At 42.1% G+C, this 24,667-nt stretch overlaps 1 protein-coding gene across 3 annotated transcripts in view; it reads right to left on the bottom strand.

Moving 5' to 3' along the window:
- Window positions 1–24,667, bottom strand: part of ZNF407 (zinc finger protein 407) — a 447,376-nt gene that overhangs the window by 401,333 nt on the left and 21,376 nt on the right. For all 3 annotated transcript variants that reach the window (XM_027069185.2, XM_027069187.2, XM_027069186.2), the window contains exons 2-3: window positions 13,728–18,448; window positions 7,718–7,832 (exon numbers count right to left, since the gene is read on the bottom strand). In XM_027069185.2, coding sequence (XP_026924986.1) covers window positions 7,718–7,832; window positions 13,728–18,405 — 4,793 coding nt within the window. In that variant the 5' untranslated portion in view covers window positions 18,406–18,448. The remainder of the gene's footprint in view (window positions 1–7,717; window positions 7,833–13,727; window positions 18,449–24,667) is intronic.

Below are 24,667 nucleotides of genomic sequence, written 5' to 3'. Positions count from 1 at the left end.
GAACGAGAGCAGACAGAGGATGTGGAGGCAGAGCCCATGGGTACCCACGAGAAAAGCACCCAAGGACTAAGAAGTAGAGGAAGAGAGCACATGACTAACCAGTATGCATCTTTACACGGATGGTTTCCCATGCACATGACCTGCACACGGAAACACAACTGGAACACCAACGTCCAAGGCACCAGCAGCACACGGACATCTGCAGCGTGTCCACACAACTCTACGTCCCTGCAATTTTTTTTTTAATTTTTTAATGTTTATTTTTGAGAGAGAGACAGAGTGAGAGCAGGGGAGGGGCAGAGAGAGACGGAGACACAGAATCTGAAGCAGCTCCAGGCTCTGAGCCATCAGCACCGAGCCCGACGCCGGGCTCGAATCCGTGAACTGTGAGACCATGACCTGAGCCGAAGCCAGATGCTCAACCGACTGAGCCCCCCAGGGGGCCCCGTCCCTGCAGTTATTATTTGGAACTATGCTGCCTCAGGTTACACGGAACTGGGATCAACCAGTTTTCATCACAATTATCCACAATCAATAGCATCCCTACTTGAAATTACAAACAGTGAAATTCTCATAAAAATAACTTTGCCCCTTGATTCCTAGCAGGCTCTCCACCTCGTCCCCTCCCTGACTACTCACAGTCCAGAAAACTGGAGGACAGCAGACAAGTCAAAAAGGAGTGGCGGAAAGGCCAGCACTCGCTAGGCAACGTGCCACAGTTCTGTGACCCGGCCCGGCCTGCCTCGCCCAGCCCCCAGGGAGGTCCTCCCTGCTTCACCACCTCAACTCTGGCGGGGCTACCGTCCTTACAGGTACTGAACACCCCCAAACCCTGCCTGGAATGGGCTGCCCTGGTTACCTAACTCCCACTCACCTGCGTCCCAAGTGCCGGCTACCCGACGAAACGCAACCTTCCGAATTGGTCCAGCGAGACTTGGACGTGTCTTTACCTGAGCTTTCTCCTTCCATTTGAAGCGGCTATTATTTTGGCCATTTCAGCCCTAAAGACCAACAGCAGTGGCATGTATTGATGTTCCATTACTGTTTATTTAGTATTTTTAAAACCCTCCACTTCGCCCCATCAGCCACTTATACTCCAGGAAATTCCTGCAAGGTTCTTAAGTATTCTACACTTAAGTATTCTACACTTCACTACTTTTGTTCTTTTGCTCCATCTACTGAAACTGTCCAAATTAGCCTGGCGAACACGTCCTCATCCTTTAAGCCCCAACTCAAACATAACCTCTCAAGGAAGCCTTTCCTGGTGTTTCTAAGCAGAGCCAAGCACTCCCCGCAGACCTCTGTCCCTTGCTCTTTCTTACCCCTCGTGCGTCCCTCTTCACGTCTGTCTCTCCTGCTTGGAGCACATGATGGCAAAGCCCTGGCAAGGCCCCTGCACCAGCTGGTCACTGGCTCCGCACAGAGAGGACACTCTCAAGAGTGTGCCCTACAGGACCTGAATCAAGACCTGGTTATGCTTCCCTCCTATGTACACTTCCAACACCTCCTCTTACTCAGACTTAGACAAATCAAAGAGCAAAACCTTTCAGAAAGTAAACGCCTTTCAGAACCACATGAGCAGAAAGAAGGAAGGAGAAAACAGGTTAACTTCCCTCCCCGCAAAGAAATCACAGGACAGGCAAAGGAAACCAGAAGACTGGCTATCTCCCCCTATTCCACCATATGGATCAGGAGAGCTAAAGACTCCTGAGATTCCACAACTGGATCTTAAAATCACCACGGAACCATCTTAAAATAAAAATAAAGCAAAAAAACAAAAAAGTCCCTGAGATAGGAATTTGTCACTGAAAAAGATCTTGGGCCAATGCTGTCAACTACAACACCAAGAAATGACAACGTATGTTGTGTTTCTATTTCATTACAGGTTGACGATACACACTGCCTCGAAATAAACCTATGACCCCTCTTCCATGACGAAAATTCAAGAAAACACCACTACAAAATGGAGAGTAAGGCGTGGGGGTGGCAAAGCCTCTCACCATCTCCTCCACTGTCCCAATCTCACTCCCAAATCTGTCCTGGATTTACAAGAGTTCCCTGTAAAATACCCTAGAATCCGTATCTGAGAAAGAGTGTTTTTTATTTTAATATTATAACTAAGATGTCTTTTAGACATTCAAATTACAAAGTGATTTGGACGTAAAAAATCTAAGACAATGATCATTCACTAAATGGGACTTCAAGGACTCTAGCACCAGAGGAATAAACTAACAATGTTAATTTTATATTCCTCGCTGACAGGAAGAGAGACAGTAATCACTACGTGGCATTTTTAAATTTCAAACGAAAGGCAAAAAATATATCATCAAACAAAAAGCATCAATATATTACATACATAAAGTATGTAATATACCCTTTAAAATAAGAGTATTTGAATCTTAATTTAAATTTTTTACAAAACTGAGAGAACCTGCATTTTACATTGTTACAAGCATAATTCATGCCAGACCATAAAACAAACTCTTTCTATCTATATCTTTTTAACCAAAACAACCAGTCAAACCAAATGCTTATGTTATCTGGCTGGATACATCTATAGATATGATGGGTGTAATTAATTGTTCAGCTAAAAATGCAATTCCATGGTGCTTTTAATGATTTAGGTATACACAGCTTTAGTTCTCAGAACAGACTAAAAATAGTGATTTTAATTTATTCCTGCTGCCTACAATTACCCACAACCATGTATTTTTAAATATTTCCAGCCTATAAAAATTACTAATTTTTGCCACTTGTGTTTATCTGCATTTAGACTTTGATTTGGATAAATTAAGCTCTCAAGTGTTCCTTGCTTTATGAAACTCTGCATGTTGTAGACTTCAACACAAATAAATGACTTGTACCATTAGAGGTTTAAATAATGTAATGTATTTCATGCTCAGCCTGAAGCTGGATTCCAATGAAGTTGCTAATGCACGTAATGATTAAGTGTAACTCAAATACTAACTGTGTTGTTGAAAACATGACAGGCAATAATTTGGTCTATTATATTCTGCCATTTAATTGCCTAGTACAGACATTCTCTGACACATTATGAAGCAATGATTTACAATTATTCAAGCTGCAAAGGTCAGAAAGTGACATTATAATCATCTACATAGAGATCCCTTCTAATGCACAAAAACTAGGTAATGCCACACACACACACACACACACACACACAGAGTTTTACTGCATTAGTAACTTTCTATTTAAGGTTTCTTAAACCAAATAAGAATAAACAGCTCATAAGCACATCAATACACAATAGAAAATGTCTAGAATCTTTTCGTGAACCCGGATGTAACAGACTTAAGAAAATGCCCTTATTCTCTCCTGATTAGGTAAATTCTACTCTACTACTTAACTCGACACACAAGATTCAAGACCAGACACAGGGAAGTCCTTCAGAAAATAACCTAATCCCCAGACTACGCGTACTGGGGTCTCTGTGAATCACGGCATGCAGCAGTCAGCGAGCACTTATGAGGTTGGTGGAAATCACACTGGTCTGCTACTCTTTTTTTTTTTTTTTTTCCTAAGTAACTGATCATAAAAAACAACCACAGTAACCAAAGCTGATCAATCTTCACCCCTCTCATCCTAATGAAAAGGTAAGAATATTCTCACCTGTCCTGGCACTTAATTCTATTATGCGATGTTCAATTTGTAACCACTCAAGTGCAATAGACTACCAACACATACACAACAAAGGGGAAGAATGATAAAGTTACTGAAAACAATGCTTTAATGTGAGAAAGTGAAACAGAGAAAGAGACACAAAAACAGACTGAATTCCAGAATGCTGGAGGAAACTACCATGCAAGCAAGTTTTCAAAAGAACATAAACCTGAGCAAAAGCAGAAAACAAAATTGGCTAGGGGCTGGAAGGAGGTAGGTAAATTACAGTTATTACATTCTGGGGAAAACAACCTAGAGAGAAAAAAATAAGTACAAATTAAAGTCAATAACAAACCAACAGATAATGCACAAAGCAGAAAAATTTTTTAAATAAAAATTAAAAAAATAAAGGGACAGTGAAACCGTGGTCTACTCTTACCAGTACATAATTTGACTCCATCGCCAAAAATAATTTTAATCTCAAGTTTACCATCTGTACAATGGGGATAATAAACATGAGATGAACAATATCATGACACTATGAGATCAACAAATGAAGTGAATGTTAACAAACAACACCACCGCATAAATACCATTTCTTATGGACAGGATCACATACCCTATTACATGTGTGGATACACACAGAGACAGAGACATAAATTTAAACAGATTTAACAAAACATGGGGTCTATAAGCCACCCAGATTTCAAGTTGTGTTTTTAGTAGTCGAAAGTAGGAATCACTGATTTAGGGAAATATGTGTTTCACTTATTTCTAAACACATGTTCCCAACAAACATGATTAACTTCTGCAGAGAGATGCTCTATTATTTCTTCTCTCCCCACTAACCCTTGTCAGCTCCACAGCACATGCTCATGTGAACTACCCAGTAAGTGCTGAATAAAAATACAACCTATACCCTATAAAACCCCACTTGAGATCACATTCACATGTCAGAAAAACGTTAAGAAACTGTATTGTTCAAAAACTCCTCCTCTTAAAAGTGAAAGTAAAATAAAAGGCTTCTAAATAAAGTGATCAACAACAGGTTCTTAAAACAAGAAGCGCAAAGCAATACATTTTTGAAATTTTTACCATGTTGGGGGCACATATATAAACCATGGGTAAACAAAACTTAAATCCTGAACTCTGAACCCTAGCTACCTGATAGGAATTAGACATCTAACACATTCAGCTACTTTTGTCAAACTGACTTACATCCGTAATATACCTTAACTAAGATTTGCTGATGAAATGGAGACAATTATCTTAAAACCGAGCTTAACGAGTCAAAGAAAATCACTGTAGGTGCAAACAACTGGAATAAAAGTTTTAAAAGGCAGTCTTTGTTAAGGGGGTAGCTAACGCACAACTCTTCAGCCAAGCCTTAGTAAAAGTACGCAAGATACCTATCTGATGAGCGTCTACAATCTTCTAGAAAGGCAGACATGAAAAACCAATTACAAAGAATCTAATGTGCTCAATTCAACAAAACGCGCAGTTTACTATTTCCATCAATTTCGCTATAAAATGTGAGGGTTTTTTTTCTTTTCAAGAAAAGCAAGAGTTACTAGGACAAAAGAATACAACATTGTGAGTATTAATTTCATTTTTAAAATATCTGCTCCATTGTTTTTATATATTAGAACTATTCGAAAAGCAGTTTATTTTCTTGCAATTCAGGTAACGAAAAGGTTATTCATAAAATTCTAAAAGCCAGAGATGAAGATCCTAAGTACTGCAGAAAAGAAAACACAGTGCAGGGCCTTCTGTTTGTGACAAAATTATAGAGTTAATGTTCCTGAAAGATCACTTCACCTTTTAAAGCATGATTTTTTTAAAAGGTAAAATTTATAGCAATTAAAGCTAATGAAGAAATGCAGCATGGGCTGCTTATGTTCAGGAACTAATAGGTCCACTGAGCATTTCCAGGATTATTTAGCCATCAATGATAATGAATTGACATTGTCACCAGTGTTAATGTACCAATGCTACTGCCACTAACCTGACGGCCAATTCTTGCTTTTTATCATGATTCTCACTTTAGTTTTTAACCTACCTACTGCCCTATCCATTTGAAATACAGGAAATACAGAACGCCCTACAATACTTTTTCTTTCCCCTGAGAGGGTTCTAACTCGTTAGACCTAACTCATCAAAACTGCTCGTTTCAACTCCACAGACAAACACTTCTTGGGTTTACCACAATTCTTCAGAACTTTCAGCGTCACCGTGACAATATGTACCCTAGAAAAGTTATTGTTCTATAACTTTTAAATCAAATTTCACTTACAAAAAATTAAGACAACTATTATTTCAAAGCGAAATAAAGTTCAATGACTACCATCATTCTCAAAGACACAGTTTTGGAATCTAGATTGCCGCTCCCGTGCATACATTCAGACCTCTGTGGCATCAGCACACAACTCAATGTATCTCTATGTATTTATAACTCTTCATCCTGGGAATCGAGCAAATAGACCACGAGTGTCACATGTCAGTGGTGTGCGGTAACAAGCAATGAGCCAAGTGGGTTTAAAAAGGACAATCAAAGCCAACCAATCCTGTACTGCTTTTGATGCTACTCAGGTCAGAAACTAGTCTCCAGAAAAGTTTCTTCTTCTCTTTCTCAAGACTTAGTAACCCTAATAAAAATTAAAAAAAAAAAAAAAAAAAAAAATGGAGGAATTAGATTTCTAATAACAGAGCACACAAAAACTGCCCAATTATTTTGAAGATCTGAGGAAGAAACTGCTTAGTGCCATCTAATCGCAAATTCTCATTGGAGTCAGGGCCTTCCTCTTTCCTACAACTCATACAGTAAAAACAATAAATGAGGTATCTTTTAAAATTCCAAGACCTAGAGCAATTAAAATGAACCATTTGGCACTCAACCCTTGCAGCTAAAGCCAGTGGCAACAAAACTCATTCCCCACTGATCTTCAGGGGGCTTGAGGGCAAAGGTTCATCTTCATTTACTTTAGCTGCAAGTTACTGAGCCATCAATTCTGCCAATGAATAAATCACAGACCGTGGTTAATAAAACTGCTTGCAAAGTTATTTGTAAAACTATCTTAAGGGTCAAAAAATGCAACGGCATCCTGGCATGACATGACTGCCCAACAAAAGACAGAGGCTGTTTTTGACTTAAAAGATATTTGCCCACTAAATCTTCCACTAAAAAGGGAAACCTAATATAACATGTGCACAGTGCATAATTTAATTGAGCCTGTAGTATTTAGGGAATCGGCCATAAGAATTGCACGTTTCTCAGGTTTCACAGAAAGGGATACACATATTAGTTAATTTCTCTAGCATAATAGCATTAAAATATATTTTTAATCAGAGAGAGGGTATTAAAATCCAGCTCTGAATGTCCTATGATATACCATAGATGTCATGGCATTTTAAAACCTTTTAAACATTTCTGCTAAATTAATCAGTTGTGCATTAAGGCATCTCAGTGCTTCCTATTAAACGCAACACATCTGAGTGACAGCTTAACACCGGCAACGATTCTTTAGAGGAAGAGTCATTAACTAAAAATGGCAAACAAGTTTTGGAATAAAGTTACACAAAAACATACATTATACACTGTTTATTTAAGCTTCATCTCTGCAACAATCAGTGACCAGTTGTCTGAAATTAAATCTTTTTCTGCCTTTCTCTTTATGGGATATGTCCGGGATATCTAGCCATTAATGTGATTAAAAATTAAAGCAGTATGGCAAAAGAGAAAAAAAAAAAAAATACATATACGTTCCTAAAGCTGTATTATGTATTTTTTTTATGTCTTTAAATGGAATTTACAGTTCTCTCTGGCAATGTGAATGAACATCCTATAATTTAGTCAATTTACAGATTACAGGTTCAAATTGACCTTGTAGCCCATAAAATTGCTCATCTGCAGTAGAGGATTAGAAGTGGGAGAAGAATGTCATAACTGTATTTAAGGAATTTACCATAACAATGGAAAGGAGGGTACGCATGCATAATTTTAGCCACTCTTACTCATATCACTTCTGAATTCTGAAACAATGGCTATCCCGCACATGCTTCCTGGCTCACCACGCAGAGATGGTTTCAGGTTACTCACCCACAGACATGACACTTGTATTCCCTCATCCCAAGGTGCCTTTTGACATGGTTTCTGGCATCGCCAAGCTGAGCCGTTGCGAAGTGGCATATCTTGCACTTGAATGGTTTTGATCCTAAGTAAATTTAACATAAAATATGATTTGAATTTGAATAACACAGTACTGATAGTTTAAGGAGAGGCCTAGATCTTAAATCACACTTTTCATCCGATTAGAAATTTCTGGCCCCAAAATGGAGTACTTGCTTTCCTTTCTAACTGGAATAGACCCGCATTCCATAATTATCCCACCAAGAAGACTTTAATGTTTCAGTGAGTGTTCCTAACTTTCAATAATAACACTCTTAAGATTTAAAGTCCAACGTGATGCCTCTGAGCAGTGCTAAGTGTATCAGATGGGCTAAGTAATTTTAAATATTTTTCTACCAATTCGCAAAAATATCTTTTGGAGTCGCTCAACATTTAAAATGGAACATTATAAAACACAAATGCATACACAGTAGCTGATATTATTTTAAGTATATTTATCATCAAATACATTTCTCAGTGGCCATCTCCCTCCTACTTCTGCAGCTTTCAATTTATTCACATTAAGAATGGCATTTCAGATTTGTTTCGGACATTTATCCCAAGTGGTTCACTATATTACTATTTTGGTAGCACACAATGTAAGAATACACAATGCATAAGTTATCTGCTTTTATGATCATTTTATAGTCAAAAATCTGTGATGATTCTGCAAACCAGGAAGTACTGACATTTTATTATTGATCTCAAGAACAAATATTTCATCATTAAAAAGCATAGTACCAACAATTTTTTTTAATTGCATAAAGAAATAAGGTTAACCTATACTCAAAAATGAGAAAGCAAACTAATTTCAGAGTCAACAAACCCGGTGTTGGTATCAGACAGACTGTAACTGGAACAAGGTTAACTAACAGATAATCGGTACCCACGTGAGCAAGAGCAACACTCCTTTCAGTGTCACAGGTATATACCATTTTTTTCAATTTTCTAACCGCTAAGTCCTCAAACAAATAAATGAAAATCATAAAAATCACAGCCTAGAATCAGAACAATATGCTTCCAGATCTTTCGTAGCATGTTTAGTACCTATTTGGTGAAGTATCTCTTCTAATATAGTTAGACAGAATATGAAATATGGGAACTTCAATAAATATACAAAAAGAGCTCAAATAAAAAAATTGCAATAAATCACATCTGATCAATGAACCTTTGTGCAGTGCCCTTGAAAAATATAATCCTCCAAGAATACTTTGTTGAAATTGAAGCACTCAGTAAAAAATTTTAGAGTCTTAAATTTCAATTTAACTCCCAAAAGCTGACAAAAAAAGTGAAGCATTTAATTTTAATCTTCCAACAGAAATAAAAAAGTCAACAGTACTAAGCGCGGGCAGACAAGGTTGAATACTTCACAGCTCAATGACAATGAAGCCAGATCTCTTAATACTTCCACTTGTGCTGTTAGAAGTAGATGTAAAATATATTTAGCACCTGAATGGTTATATCTAGTCAGCTTTATCTGTTTAAATGTCAACAGCAGGTGGAGACCACAGCTCACAGTGATCACACCCTATCAATCACATTAGAAACTACAGTTTATTTAAATGATTCTGATAAAACCAAGCCTAACACTACCTGGAAACATTTCATCTGAAGCAGAATTCTATAAAGGGACACATAAAAGACGGGAGTGAGAAGAACCGATTTACCTGTACTTTAAACTGAAATGCATTCAAGATAATAAGGTACTCAGGAAATTATTAATTAACAATAACATCAGGAACTCCAACGGAAGAAAATAAAGCTCTCTCAGTATCTGCATTACAATTTGGGTGAAAGGCTAATTTACAGTATCCTGTGGATTTAAGTTTCCTGGCGTGCCCCCTGCACTGACCCTGTGATGAGTCCCTCCTGAGTCAGCGTGCCTGCCACAGGGGCTGGGCACAGACCCTCCAAGTTCCCTTAGGAGGCTCCTCAGTGAAAACCTCTAGTTCCTCCAGGTCTCGGCGCTCACTGCTAGGGTGCTGACAGCACATAAATGAGCTACTCTGCTGACTGCTTTCATGCAGAAATCACTGAGGTCCTGACTATCTTTCACATCTTCTATTCACAGCAGGCTGTGTTAACATCTCCTTTCTATGCCATAAAAATTCCAGGGAACTGGAGATCATACTTTTCTGCATAAGGGGAAAAAAAGTCCTTTTTTCCAATAATGTTTCCAGTTTTAAGCTTGGTATGCACATCCCAAGATGAAGCCAGGCACACTGTTAATAAGGCAAAATTCGTAAAATTATGTATTTCTCCCTTTGTCTTTTTCACAAGTGTATTGTGATTATTATAAACTGTCAATATTACTTTAAATAGTTCCATCCCTGGAAACAGCATTATCCTCACTGGGGTTTTTTCCTTTTAATTTGGCCTCTGAGGGTTTGCCTGTTTAATTTTTTTTAACGTGTATTTTTTTTAAATATGAAATTTATTGTCAAATTGGTTTCCATACAACACCCAGTGCTCATCCCAACAGGTGGCCTCCTCCATACCCATCACGCACCCCCCCCTCCCTCCCACCCCCCATCAACCCTCACTTTGTTCTCAGTTTTTAAGACTCTCTTATGTTTTGGCTCCCTCCCTCTCTAACCTTTCTTTTTTTTTTCCTTCCCCTCCCCCATGGTCTTCTAGTAAGTTTCTCAGGATCCACATAAGAGTGGATGTGTATTTATTCTTGAGAGAGAGAGAGACAGACAGACAGACATAATGTGAGCAGGGGAGGAGCAGAGAGAGGAGACCCAGAATCTGAAACAGGCTCCAGGCTCTGAGCCTTCAGCACAGAGACCGACGCTGGGCTGGAACCCACAAACGGGGAGACCACGACCTGAGCGGAAGTCGGATGCTCAACCGCCTGAGCCACCCAGGCACCCCTCTGAGGTTTTGAAAGGGAAAAACAAAAGGGACTCTAGCTTTCTGGCCCCTTACAATTTTACCAAAAGAATCCCAAAGGCTTTTAAAACTAAAACTCTCCACCCAGACCTACACGGGGCACTCCTCGGCATCAGTCACTGCTAACTGCCGGGCATACGCGGATGTGACGACAGCATGTAAAAAGCGATACTAAAACTTGATACTAAAACTAAAGAATGAAGTACGATGTATAGAACCCATCATCCAATGCTTCGCCACGACGGCCTCCATTCTACAACCCTCCCTACACACTGAACACTCCCTTCCGCCCTTCATTCCTTCATTCGGTCAGTAACACGGGGGGCCAGGTCCTGAAGGGGCCCGCACTGACCAGCGCAGAGACCGGCACTGACCAGTGCGGAGCCCCTGCTCGGGCTATGCTCAGAGTCAACAGACCACCTCACCTCACCACCTCTTCTCAAGCTGATTCAGCGTCTAAACCGGCAGACAGGAACTAAGTGCAACACTAGTGACCAGCTCTAGCCTGAGAATTTTTCAGCGAGCCCACACAACCCTCTATCTCCCTGCACGTGAACGTTTCCCAACAGCACAAGTGACCAGTGCACTCAGAGCACCAAATGAAGGGCTTCGGACAGTCTTCTAACTGAATGAGAAGTAACTTTTTTTCTCACTACTTTGTTATGAGAAAGTAAAGCTCTAGCCAACGGAATAATGCAGGAGAGAAAATGCACCACTGTTTCTGGGCTCCTAACGTACTGGGAAAGGCAACACTGCCCTTCCTGGTCACGCCGATGACTTCATACGAGCAAAGGCACAGGAAAACTCTGGGGTGCTTTCTTCCTACAATTCTGGATAACCAAAACTCATTTATTTCTTAGAGTGCTGCTTTCATCGTGCTAAGGATGGGAAGGAAAGGCTACATGAAGTAGAGAGTAAATCACAAAATATGAAAACAGGGATTGGAAGAGTAAGTCTTTTTCCAGTTAACCATTAATAACAGCCCCTGCATTACTACTTCGCGGACATAAGCAAAGTATCAGAAAAGCAATTCATTTTCAGATGCCCCAAGAAAAAGACCTTGGATCAAAGTTGGGAGAGCAACATCCCCCGAAAAGTGGCTTGCAGAGCTGTAAGCGTGGGACTGGCATTGTGTCCGCAGGAAGAGGGCTCCTCCGTGGTGCCTGGGAACACGATAAAAATGTACTTGCTGATGAGCCCAACACAAGATGTTAAAAAGTACGCTAACTTTTACTAAATGTTAGAATCAATGATGTAACTTATATAAGTAGGGTTACTTTGTCACATATTGATGGTTACCTCACTTTCACATCCACATTAACTTGATTTTAAATGCAATTAATACATATAGTCAAGGAAGACTAATGGACTACATTCCGCACTTAACCTAGTGGACGTTTTCAAATGGCACAAGTGACCAGTGCAAACCTATTTTGCATTGTAAACGACTAAATAAATCTTAATGGATTAAGAATGATCAGCTATCAACACACAAGGGAAATTAAGTGCTGAAATGCCTACATTGATTATTTTAAATTATTAGCCTTACTCTGTTCTTGAATTTGTATGCTTTTAGTGAGCTTTAACACATTTACAAGACTTATTGACTATAATTACAAGAGAATTCAAGTAATGGACACATCAATTATAAGCAACATGTCTTGACCAGACAGTTGCATAAAGAATTCTAAAAAGAGGTCCATTAGCATCTTTTTCTGAGTTTTATTCCGTTTTATCTGCCTTAAGAGGGCATGTTGAGGAAGTACACACCTTCTACACACGTGAACAAGCCTGATTTCTAAAAGCCCTATCATTTCACAAAGCCAGCTGCAAGCACAGTGCTGACAGAGGTATAATAATGCCAACAAATAGTATTTGGATTTACTCCCCGACAACAGCTCCCCTCTAGGAAGAGTCAGCACCAGGAGCACAATGTTTGTATTTACCTAGATTAATCTGACACAGGTTGCCCTGGTACTTCCTTCAATGAAAAACTTTTATCTGCCTTTAATCTCCCTAAACTAGCAACGTTTCACACTCTTTTGTCTTCCTCCTTGTAACCATGCACTAAGTTTCAAAAACTGCACGAATTTAAAGTATAGCTTTAATAATAAGCCATTATTTAAAAGTACAGTAAAATAAACCTTACAGTTTTAATGAAAATATGTTCATTGAAATGTGAATTTATTATTCAAATCCACTCATAAATTCAACCATGAAGACAGAACTTGTCTAAGCAGAGCACAATGATTTAGAAAAGCTGTCTATTTAAAATAAAGAATGTATGGCAGGTTTATAGAAACAGTGCAGTGAATTTTTACATAAATTTAGAACAGTGGCTTATGCATTTTTCCACACACACACACACACACACACACACACACACACACACAAAGTTTAAAAAAAATTTTCCACCCAAAATTAAACATTAAAATGGAACACTACATTTGACAGAGCAGGGACTGAATCAGGTGCTGCCTGCGTGAAAACCAAATCCCCACGACATAGCAACTTTGGAAAGTGTTCACTAACTGTGACCCTTGGAAGGAGAATCTTGTTGCCTGGGAGTTACACTTTTTGAAATAAACCATCTGGCAATGAGTAACTTTAAATCCCTAAAATTCCAAGAAAATTTGTATTATTTCATTCCTCAAAAGCCATTTAATGTGTCCTCTGAAACACACAGTGCCACTTGGTAAGTACCTTGGAAAAACCAAACGAGGACTCAGAAACAACTGAAAAGCTGTTCAGAGAAGGGAATTTAACAAAGGCATCAGAGGGGCAAGGCTTCTTGATGGAACGAAAAGAAAGCTGTCAAATCACCTGCCTTGGAATCACTAAGGCTTAATTAACTTTGGAAATGGCAGGCGTCAACGATGACGTATGGCAGATGCCCAGAGGGCCGCGCAGCGGGGTGACGGGAGCCAGGTGGAAGGTCGACAGGCAAACGCCCCGAGGACTCCACGTTCGGATGGGACCAAATGTGCCAACTGGATCATGCGTTCGCACTTTCTAGGTAAACACAGGTTTGCTCGCACGTACGTACCTGTGTGAGTGCGAATGTGCGCCAGGAATGCCATCGAATTGCTACTTCGACACATCTTCCCACAATACTTGCAGACGTTCCCCTGGTTTTCTTCTCTCTCGCGGTTGATCTGCTCAGTGTCTTCCACTATGTACTTATTCACCTCCCGAAGCAGCTCTTCGTGCTGCCCTTTAATATGGAGAAATAAATTCTGCTCTGAGTCAAAGGGCTCTGTGCACTTGACACATTTGAAGGTGGCCCCTCCCTCCGGAAGCTCCTCCACACTGGCCTGCTCGTTCCTCAGATGACCAGCACTAGCCAAGTGCTGGTGGAGGTTGCTCTCGGTATAGAAGGACTTTCCACACAGTAAACAATGAAAGTGCTTCTCTTTCGTAGGGTGCTTCATGGCTATGTGCACATTCAGTCCGCTCAAACCATCTGCTAAGAAGCCACAATCATCGCAACGAATTCTTGTGGATTCACCAAAAGAACTACCTTCACATTTCTTCTTTTTCACACCTTGGGCACAGTCTTTTAAGGGCAACTCACCGATCCTCACGCCTGTGGTTATGAGACCCTCTTCAGACTGGTCCAACAACTCACCATCTTCAGGGCTCTTTATTCTTATTATGGAAGAATCAAACCGGCCAAAACTGTACACGGCCTGTCCTTTGTCATCAATGCTGATTATAGTTTCATACACATCGTTACTTTCAACTGTGCTATCAGAAGCCAGACCATCTTCTTCCAAGATAATTTTAGTTTCATGCTGGGAATTCATCAGAATCTCCTTGTTCTCTAGAACGGGGTCTTCTTGGGTACCATCTTTCAAGTCCTCTGAACTCTGCACACTTCCAACGTCGTTCTGACCACGGCTCTCCAGGTCTGGCTCCTGTCCCGTCCTTGTCATCACAACAGGGATGGTGCTTTCGGCCAGATGCCCTCCCCCTAAACCTCCAGGACATCCACGTTTGCTCAGGATTTCACTTGCATTCTCGCCCACACATCCCACATCACTCTCGCCACGCGTGCCTGGACCACCAATGTCATTCAGCATGCTGTGGCTTCTCTCTACTGGCTCATAATCCAAAGCTGAGCTTCCTGCATTTTCACTCTGAAATCTGCTCGGGGAGGCACAATCAGAGGAAACAGTAAGGGACACATCCTCGGGTTTCAGAGCTTTTTCCTTGGCAAGGGGCTGTTGGAAAGTTTCACAGAAGGAATGCTCTTCACTGAGATTAGATTCATCTCCAGTCTCAATTTCTACTGAGTCGGGAGCACGGAGTACTTTAGCCACACCTAGATGAGTATTCTCATCCAAAACAGAACAATCAGCGGTACTTCTAGATTTCAGAATTTCTTCAGATGGTTGGTCTGAAATCACTTGATAGTCCTCAGAATTTTGCTGATGCTGCTCGTTGGATATGATGATACTCCTGGGCACGTCTGCAGAACCTGCTTCCATGTCCGAAGAGTTCAGGTAAGACTGCCTTTTCACCTTGTGTTTCTCTGTGGCTGCATGCCTCGTCATCTCTCGACGGGTCACAGCGTAGTAATCGCACGCCATGCAATAAAAAGCAAATTCCTTTGTATGCTTCCGTTTTACGTGCAGCTCTAGAGAAGCAGAAGAGTGGGCACTGAACTCACAGTGTACACACTTATTATCGCTTACACCCGTAGCGTCCCCCTGCTGGACAGGGCCCTCCGGTTCCAGACACATCTGTTCCTTTTTATCAGGAAGACGGCTGTCAGCTTCCCCCTCTACAGAATGACACACACCTGCCACTTCGACTTCAGTTGGATTTCCACGCTCTGCTCCTGGCTTTTCTGAAACAGAGGCATCTGACTCAGCGGACTTGTTAGCGTGCTCCCCTGAAACCGCTGACGTGGCACTCTTTCTACAGGCTTCAAGGTTACCCCCTTCAGGGCCGACAATGATGTCTGAACTTTGTTTGCCGCTGGCTTCTACTTCTACTCGTCCTTTATGCTTCTTAGTGGCACAGTGACGCTCCATGTCTCCCTTGGTTACGGTGTAATACTTACACACTTTGCACAAGTAACTGTACTGGTGACTGTGCTTTCGTCGAATGTGAACAGTCAAGTTTGTGATACTAGAGGCCAAGAGACCACAATGAGAACATGTACGTGAGATGTTACCTTTCGGTCTCCCTCTCTTTGGGGTGGCGGTCAAAGTGACCTCCCCTTCTTTGGTCATTCCGCCGGACTGTGACAGTTCCTTGGTAGTCAGCACGCTCTTTTCGAGGTAGACATGCTCCTGTAACTGTGCACCTTCCACATGGCCTTCTATCCTGCCATTTCCAGAAACATGAAACTCTTCCTTTTTATCGTTTGCACCTATACACACCCTTTCAATACATTCTTCAAAACTCAAGCCGATGTTATTTTTCTTGGCATTTTCAAGATGCTTGCTTCTCTTAATGTGCTTCTCCATGCCTTCTTTGCTCAACGAATAAAGATTACATGCTTTACACAGAAAGTGGTAGTCCTGACCATGCCGGAGCTTTATGTGTCTCGTGAGGACAGTGGAAGACCTTGTTTTATAAAAACACTTCTTACACTGAAACTGAGGCTTACTGGAATGCCTGACTTCATGTCCATGGCTCACCCTGGACTTAACGGGCTCTTCCTGAGCTGCTTTACCGGACTCACTCAGAGCATCTCTTGTATTTTCTGATTCTAAAGTACTTAAGGGTAAAGACTGTAACACCAAATCACTGTTACGCGGTTGAGAAGCCTCTGGCTGAACCAATAAACGAACGTGCTTCTCAGTTGTTCTGTGCTCCTCCAGGTCCTTCTCAGACAAGAAGAACAGACTACAAGGAGTACAGACAAAACACATACTGTGCTTTTCCTTCATGTGGTCTGTAAGATCTGGTTCGTTCTCGGAACTAAACGAACAGCGCTGACAACGGAGGACACTGGCGGTGTGCTGGTGCTGGTTGTCGTACAAATGCTTGTCCGAGTCCCTCCTCGACGGGCTGGAAAAGTCACGCTCCTGGCAGCGAAGCTTCACGTCTCCGGTGGGGCACCCCTCCCCACGGGTCTCCAGCTCCGTCCTTTCTGTAGCTACTTGAGCACAGTCCGTACAAGGACAAGTCTGCTGGGCGGCAGCTGGCCTCGCGGCGGGAGAGTCCAGGCAGCACGCGAGGTGGGAGCTTCTTCTGTCCTGCTTCGGGTCCCGTGTTTCTGGGGAAGTCACACACAGACTGTGGACACCGCCACTCGCTTCTGCGTGTCTGGACGCAGACTCTGCGTCACCTGTTCTCACTTGGGTTCTCAAGTGTGTCATAAACACCCTCTGCGCATCAGTAGTTGCTCGTTTACTAATTCCTAAAAGATTAAACCTTTTCTTGGCCTGGCCCTTTAAAGTAAAAGTGCCGCTTCGTCGACGGAAGCTACCGCCCAACGTGAGGACGTTTCGCTCAGGTCTTGGTCTCGAGCCTGCGCTGATACCGTGCGCTGCCTGTAGGCTACTTCTGGAAGATTCCACCTTATCTAAGAGACCCTCTGAGCTGACCAGAGCTAACTTTTTAGTTTTACTTTGGTTTTCAGGATTTCGAGCTATGCCGAGAGAAGTTACATTTTCTTCAACAATCCCTACTGTTTCTGACGAAGGATCCCTGGACGGCGTCATTTCGACAAGCAGCTCACTGCTACTTCTGCTTTGCTGAGAAAGGCCCCCTCTGAAATCTTTAAATTTGCTTCCAACGTCTCGTAATCCTTTTGAATCACTAGCCTTTGCTACTGGCTTAGAAGCTCTCGGTTTCACGCGAACACTTTTTGTTCCCATGGAACAAGGTTTCTTGGGAAAGGGCTGTTTTGTTAAGATCTGTACAAATCCTCCACGAGCAGCAAGATTCTGACGCCGGAGGTGTGTTTTGCCAAGATAATGTGCATTCAACAGGTTTTCTTCCACGCACTGAAAGCCGCAGAGATCGCAAGAAAAGACTCGCTGCGGCCTGTGGGTCTGCCGGACGTGCGCGTGCAACGCCGCGCTGCTCTCTGCTTTGTGGCTGCAGTGGCAGCAGGTGTGTTCCCCAGGTGGCTGCAGGTGACACTCAGCATGCTTTTCCAAGTCAGTGCAGGAGGAAAACAGATGACCACATACGTCGCACTTGAAGACCGTATCTACGTTTCCAACAGTACAACCGACACTCATCTCTTTCAGGGGCAAAGGAGATTCTCTTCCCGGGTCAAGGGAAACCATTTCCCGAGCAGACTTTTCTTCGGTGTCTGTTTTCGGAGAAACAGCATCAGTGGTGCTCAAACTGGGAGGCGGGGAGAAGGCACTGGGGAGACTCGTGCCTCCATCAGGGCGTTCATTCAGGAGGGTCTCCTTCACTGCCTCACCCAACGGGACGTGCCCTTCGGGGACCGTGCTCTCAGAAGCTTCCAGCCCGCAAGCGCCCCGCTCTTCACGCTTTAGGTGCTCTGCCTCGGCCGATAACTTCATTCGTTTGGAAGCATGTTTATTCCCATCTTGCCCCACGGTGACGCTGCCGAGGTTTGAGGATTCTGAAAAACCTCTCTTGCTTGTGGAGTTTTCAGAGGAATTTGCTACCGCATCAACTACAGGCCCACAATCTACATCATGAGATGAGACATCTCTCGAGTCTCCTGCTTCTTTGTTTGCATTTTCATCCTCATCGTTCTCTGGCTTCTTCTCAGTATCCATCATTAAGAAGGTCCTGCGTCAGGGCGGCTCGCTGGGCACTCGTAACCTGCGGAGAGAGCAAACGCGGCGTTATACCTCGGAGCGGAAAGAACACGCACACGTTAGTCAGGCCACCGGCAACATGAAGGGACACACTGAACGGAAAAGGTACCACAGCATCAAGATTTCCTTTCCGTTGAGATGAACTTGATCCCACGTGTGATCCTTACGAAGACTGTGAAGTCAGACTCGGGGACACGGTTGACGCAGGAAGCGATGCCGCGGCATCTCCGACTGAAAGTGTTCTCACCGAGCTTGCAAACACACTCCCGAGCTTAATTCTCTTGACCGGTATGTTTCGGTTTACTTGTTTGTAAACAGAGAAGCCCTCTTGTCAAATTTCTCTCCTGTGAACCCGCCCCCCCCCCACCCCCATCTGTGAAACACATTAGACCAAACTGCTGAGAGGCAAGCCAGGAAGTCAGGCCTTCCCCTCAGTAGCCTCCCAACAGAAGCCCAAGCCCCAGGGTAAAAGGAACAGAATTTAAGAACAACTGCTTCCTCCTTCCCCCCTACAGCAAAGAGCCTAACCTTGACTCTCTAAACATATGCTAATTAACAACATGCACATTCTTCTCGCGTCACTGTTCCAGCTCAAACCCGCTGCCAATGAAAAGCCACTCCTGTCCCCACTGTCCTTCACCAGTTTCCTCACCTAACAGGCCTGCTGTACCTTCTGAAGGTTAATGGCAAATGGAATGTCGGCAGGGGAGCAGGATTAATGAAGCAAACTTTGGGGGGAGAAAAGAATTTCACTGAATAAAATGCTTTAAAATCAATAATATTGATTTTATTTTTCATTATGCTATTTAATTCAATTAAAACATATCATTTTCCATTTACTTTACACCAGGATTGGAATTTTCAGCCAAATGCTATTTGATTTGATGTGACTAAAAAACCATCACATATTATGGCCTCAAAGCTAATGATAACTATTTTTAACTATTTTAACTACTTTTTTCATAACAATGACAAACCAAATGAAGGCTGTTGCTTTGACTCTGCTAAAAGTGGGGAATGAATAAATACACACACACACACACACACACACACACACATCAAAAGCATGAACAACAGAAGAAAAAGTAGCTAAATTGGGCTTTATCAAAATTAAAAACTTCAAATGACTATATGCTTTAAAAGCCACCCTCAAGAAAGGGAAAAGATAACCCATAAAATAGATAAAACATACTCCAAATCAACGGTCTGACACAGGACTTAATCCAGAATACAGAGAAAACTCTTAAACAACTCAATAACAGAAAAAAAACTCTAATGAGCAAAGGAGAATATACATTTCTCCATAGAAGATACACAAATGGCCAAGAAGCACAGGAAAACAGATTCTCCATCAACAGCCATTAGAGAAATGCAAATCAAAATCATAATCAGTCCCATTGGACACTCATCAGGATAGCTAGAAGCCCAGCATCAGATAATAACAAGTGTTGGTAAGGATGCAAAGAGAGGACACCCCCACAATGTTAGCGGGGTGTAAAATGGGATGTCACTCTGGAAACAGTCTGGCAGACCCTCACAAGAGGAAACACGGAGTTACAGAGTAGTTCCGATATAGCTCATCAATCCTGCTCCCAGGTGCATGCCCAAGAGAAATAAGCCATAGGTCATGGCAAAAGCATGCATACAAAGGTCTATGGCAGTATTATTCGTAATAGCCAGGAGGTAGAAACAACCCAAGTGTTTATCAACAGATTAAGGAAAAATAAAACGAGGTACACCCACATCCACACAATGGAATATTCAGCCACCAGAAGGAATGAAGAATTGACATGCCCACAGTTCGCATGAACCTTGGAAATGCTAACTGTAAGAAGCCAGTTACAAAAGACCACATACCATAGGATTCCTTTGAAAGGAAATGTCCAGAATAGGCACATGTCAGGTACAGAAAGCACATGAGTGGTTCCTTAGGCCTGGGGGAGGGACACAGCGGGTGACTGCTGAAGGACCCGGGGTTTCTTCTTGAGGAGATGAACATGTTCTAAAATGTACTGTGGTGATGGTCGCACATGTCTGTGAATATACTTAAATCCGTTAAATTACAGTGTAAATGCATAACATGTATGGTGTGTGAATATCTCAACAAAGCTGCTTAAAAATACACAATTTGTCACATATAATCTACGATACAAAAACATCTTGTATTTGTTATTGTATTACAGCACAGTAACATATAGTTTTATTACAACTATAAAGTATTTACCATGTCTCCAGTATGTGATCCAGAAAATATAAATTAAGAGGTTAATAGATGTTTAGGCAAGAAAAACATATCCCTAGTCAAATACGTTTAGGAAACTTTGGTTTGAACCAAAGTTTCTTTACCACAGGATTTCTTAGCACATATGCATTTCCCAAACCAGTTTCATTATAGAACTCATTGTTTATAAAGAATCAAGAAACCAGTGGTTCCAAGGGACCTTTCAGGAAAGGGACAAGGGACCTGTAAATAAAGCATTGGCTTTGCCATTCAACATTCACAATTAAAGAATAAACAGAGGGGGGGAAATGAATCATGCATCTGTTCCAAAAACTTCACTTAGTGCCCACTACATGCCAAGTATTGTTGGTTGTAGATACTGGAATTATAGCAGAGAATAACACAAATTCTCTGCCTTAATTGTAAAGGGTAAGATGTTTGTTTGTTTGTTTGTTTGTTTTCAATGGAAACATTGAACATCCCTCTTCTAGAACATCCTTTTCTAGTCAAGAAGAATCACAGGGACCGGATTTACTCTCATGCGTGAAACAACCGAGAAAGAAAAAACAGACAGAATCTCTGAAACAACAGCATAAGACTTTGGACATCAGCAACCAAGGGACAGCGATCCCTGAGAGATGAGATACAAACAAGGGGGGTCCGAATCCCAGCTTACTGCCTGGAGAAAGGACTCAGGCCACAGCACAGGCATGGATCCCAGACAGGGCCCAGGAGTCTTCCCACAGAGTGGACAGGCAGCTAAAGTCTGCAGGGCAGAGTCAGAGAGAGCAGAGGCACCAGAAAGAGAAGCCCAGAGACCTTCAAGGGGTCCCTCAAGGGTGCTCCGATCAACACAGACAACATGCCATCTTTCCAGAAAATTGTCCCTTGCCCCTCCCACTCACTCCTTGGTAATTCCCCTCCCTGAGGCAACCACTGTCCAGTATTCCATAATGCATCAGTCTGGCCTGTCCTGGATGTTCATATAAATGGAACCAGACAACAGGCCTTTGCGGGAAGGAGAGTCGGCCTTTTGCTCAACACAGTGTTTTTGCTGCATGCATTAACAATGCATCCACTTCCGCGCTGAGCAGTATCCTGTTGTATGGAGACACCACGATTCTGTTGATGGGACACCTGAGCTGTTTCCCCCTTCTGCGGCTATGGTGATAAAGCTGCTCTGAATATTCTCGTACAAGTCTTTTTATGAACATACATTTTCATTCCTCTTGTGGAAACACCTAGGCATAGCAAGGCTGGACCACGGGGACCAACGTGCATGCTAACTTTGTGAGAAACCATCTGACGGACCTTCAGAGTGGCTGCACTGTTTTGGACAGCCACCAATGTCAAGAGTTTTGACTGATCCACACATTCTCACCGATATTTGATGCTGTCAGTCTTTTAAATCTAAGTCATTCTAGTAGGTGTGTATGGTTTTAATCTGCATTTCCCTGACGACTAGTCATGGTGCTGAATACCTTGCAACGTGCTTTGTGAAATGTTCATTAGCCTTCTGCCCGTTTCTTACATAGGTTGTCTATTTTCTACTGAGCTGAGGGGTTACTTATGTGTTCTGAAGATAAATCATCTGTCAGATATATGTCTCACAAATATTTTCTCCCCTTTCATTTTATTAATGTTTTTTGAGAAGCAAAAGTTTTAAATTTTGATGACATGAATTTTTTTCCTGTTCTGGTTATTTTCTGTCTCCCCATTGATAGAAAGTAAGGGCATGGTTTATTTTTTCCACCCTTATATCCCAAGAGCCTAGAACAATTCCAAGCACATATGAGGTACTAGAATAAACAAATACCTCATTGTGATATAAGAAATGTCTCTTTTCTAAGTATTTAGAGATAAAATGAAAAAAGTGTGAGAGACACTTTAAAATAGTCCAGGAGGGGGGCACAGGGAGGCCATGTGCGGATAATAATGAAGGCTAGATGACAGTGACGTGGAAATTCAATACACCACTCCATCAACTTTTGTATACGTCTGTATATGCATGTGTTTGAAAACGTCCGTTACATACTTTATGTTTAATGGGTTTTAATGGTTTGTCTAAAGTGGTATGAATTCCCTTCCTTTCAATGTTGAGTCCAACCGTCTCCTCCTCTTCCAACACCACTCTGGCGCACCACTGCCGCCTTCACTATGGACACTAGAGGAGTTTCTTCTCCAGAAGCATATGCATTCAAGAAACACGAACTTGGGGAGGACTCACACACGTACATCTAATCAGAAGGAATGTTCTAATGATGGCACCTGACTAACACATTTTTGAAGACACAAGAGTGACACCTGCACTGATATGCAGAAGCACAGTATTGAGACCCTTTATTATCTTCTATATAAGGCCTCCAAAAACTCTAAAACAAAAGGAGAAAATATTTTTATACTTGCTATTCCCCAATTAAATAATGCAACATCTCATTGCACCGAGAAAGAACATCAAACACTCAACAAATACATACTGAGTGCCTACCACAGGACAGGAACTACCGAGCTCCAAACACGATCTCTGCCCTCGCCAGGCTCGTGTTCTATTAGGAGCCACGTGACACACACGCCCAGGAACTCTAACACGAGACCACGTATGAACACGGGCGACAGGAACTAAGACCGAGAGCTATATAAATGAGCAAGGGAATCCTGTGCCAAGCAGAACATTTGGCCAAAAGAGCAGAAATATCACTTGAGCTAAACCTTGAGGAAACAAAAACTGTTGTTTTCTTTTTCTGACAGAGCAGGCAGGAAGGGTGAAACACTCAAGTGGAAGAGCGAGATTCAGCAAAGCCACTCCACACCCGAGACTGCAAGCGCGCACGACCGTCAGCAGCCCGGACAGCCACGCCGCTGGCTCTTGCCTACACAGCGGCAGGAAACAAAAGCAGAGGACCCACCAAGAGCACGTCACACAAGGCTCTGAACTGAGAGTTGGAACGTATTCAGTGGTGTCGATGGGAAGTCACTGGAACACAACACTCCTTCCGGATGATCACTTTTACAGAATGCAGGACGCATCACAGGTAGAGAAATTATATAGGCAGAGCGCATTCCAACAGCCCATAACCAGGATGACGTCAGGGCAAGATGATTTAATAAATATCTTCAAGTCATCTAGAGGGGATTGAACAGAAATGAGAAAGTTTATGCTAATATAAATGAAAAAGAAAAGCCTTCATCAGAAAGATTATTAGAACAAGTACCAAATCGCCAATGGAGATGGGAAAGAGAATTCAAACCTCACCCAACTGGAACAGTTTAAGAGCTCATTTTTCTGGAGGCAAATTTCACTCATTCACTCCACAAACATTCATTGAAAGCCAACCAGAAAGCATCTTTAATTCTCTCAGAAACAAAGCAAAGGAACAGAGTGGCTAGGGGACTCACTGCCAACCCTCAGGACAAGTAAGGCCTAACCTTGGTTTCTTCTGAAAGATCCGGTACTTGTCTGCAGAAAGAAAATGAGTCTCAGTTATCCTCCCAGAGTAAGGGTTCAAGATTCAGAAGTCCTGGTAGGTGTTTACACTAAAGGAATGGGATATATTATTTAACCAAATCTTCTTAAAGCATATGTATCCTTGGGGCGCCTGGGTGGCTCAGTCGGTTAAGCATCCGACTTCGGCTCAGGTCATGATCTCATGGCTCGTGAGTTCGAGCCCCGCATCGGGCTCTGTGCTGACAGCTCAGAGCCTGGAGCCTCTTGAGATTCTGTGTCTTTCTCGCTCTCTCTGCCCCTCCCCCGCTCACACTCTGTCTCTGAAAAATAAACATTAAAATATATATACATATATATATGTATCCTATACAAATCCATCAATTACCATTCAACACATATCCTCACTGTCCCACAAAGATTTTCAAACAGGCAATTCCATTTACAGTATCTATTCATCCAGATTCTCAACTAGTTCCTTGACAGGAAGGAAGGAAGGAAGGAAGGAAGGAAGGAAGGAAGGAAGGAAGGAAGGAAGGAAGGAAGGAAGGAAGGAAAGA

This window comes from Acinonyx jubatus, chromosome D3, assembly GCF_027475565.1.
Source record: "Acinonyx jubatus isolate Ajub_Pintada_27869175 chromosome D3, VMU_Ajub_asm_v1.0, whole genome shotgun sequence".
Classification (NCBI taxonomy): Eukaryota; Metazoa; Chordata; class Mammalia; order Carnivora; family Felidae; genus Acinonyx; species Acinonyx jubatus.
Note: the sequence above shows the minus strand (reverse complement) of the source record. Positions and strands in the feature narration are given on the sequence as shown.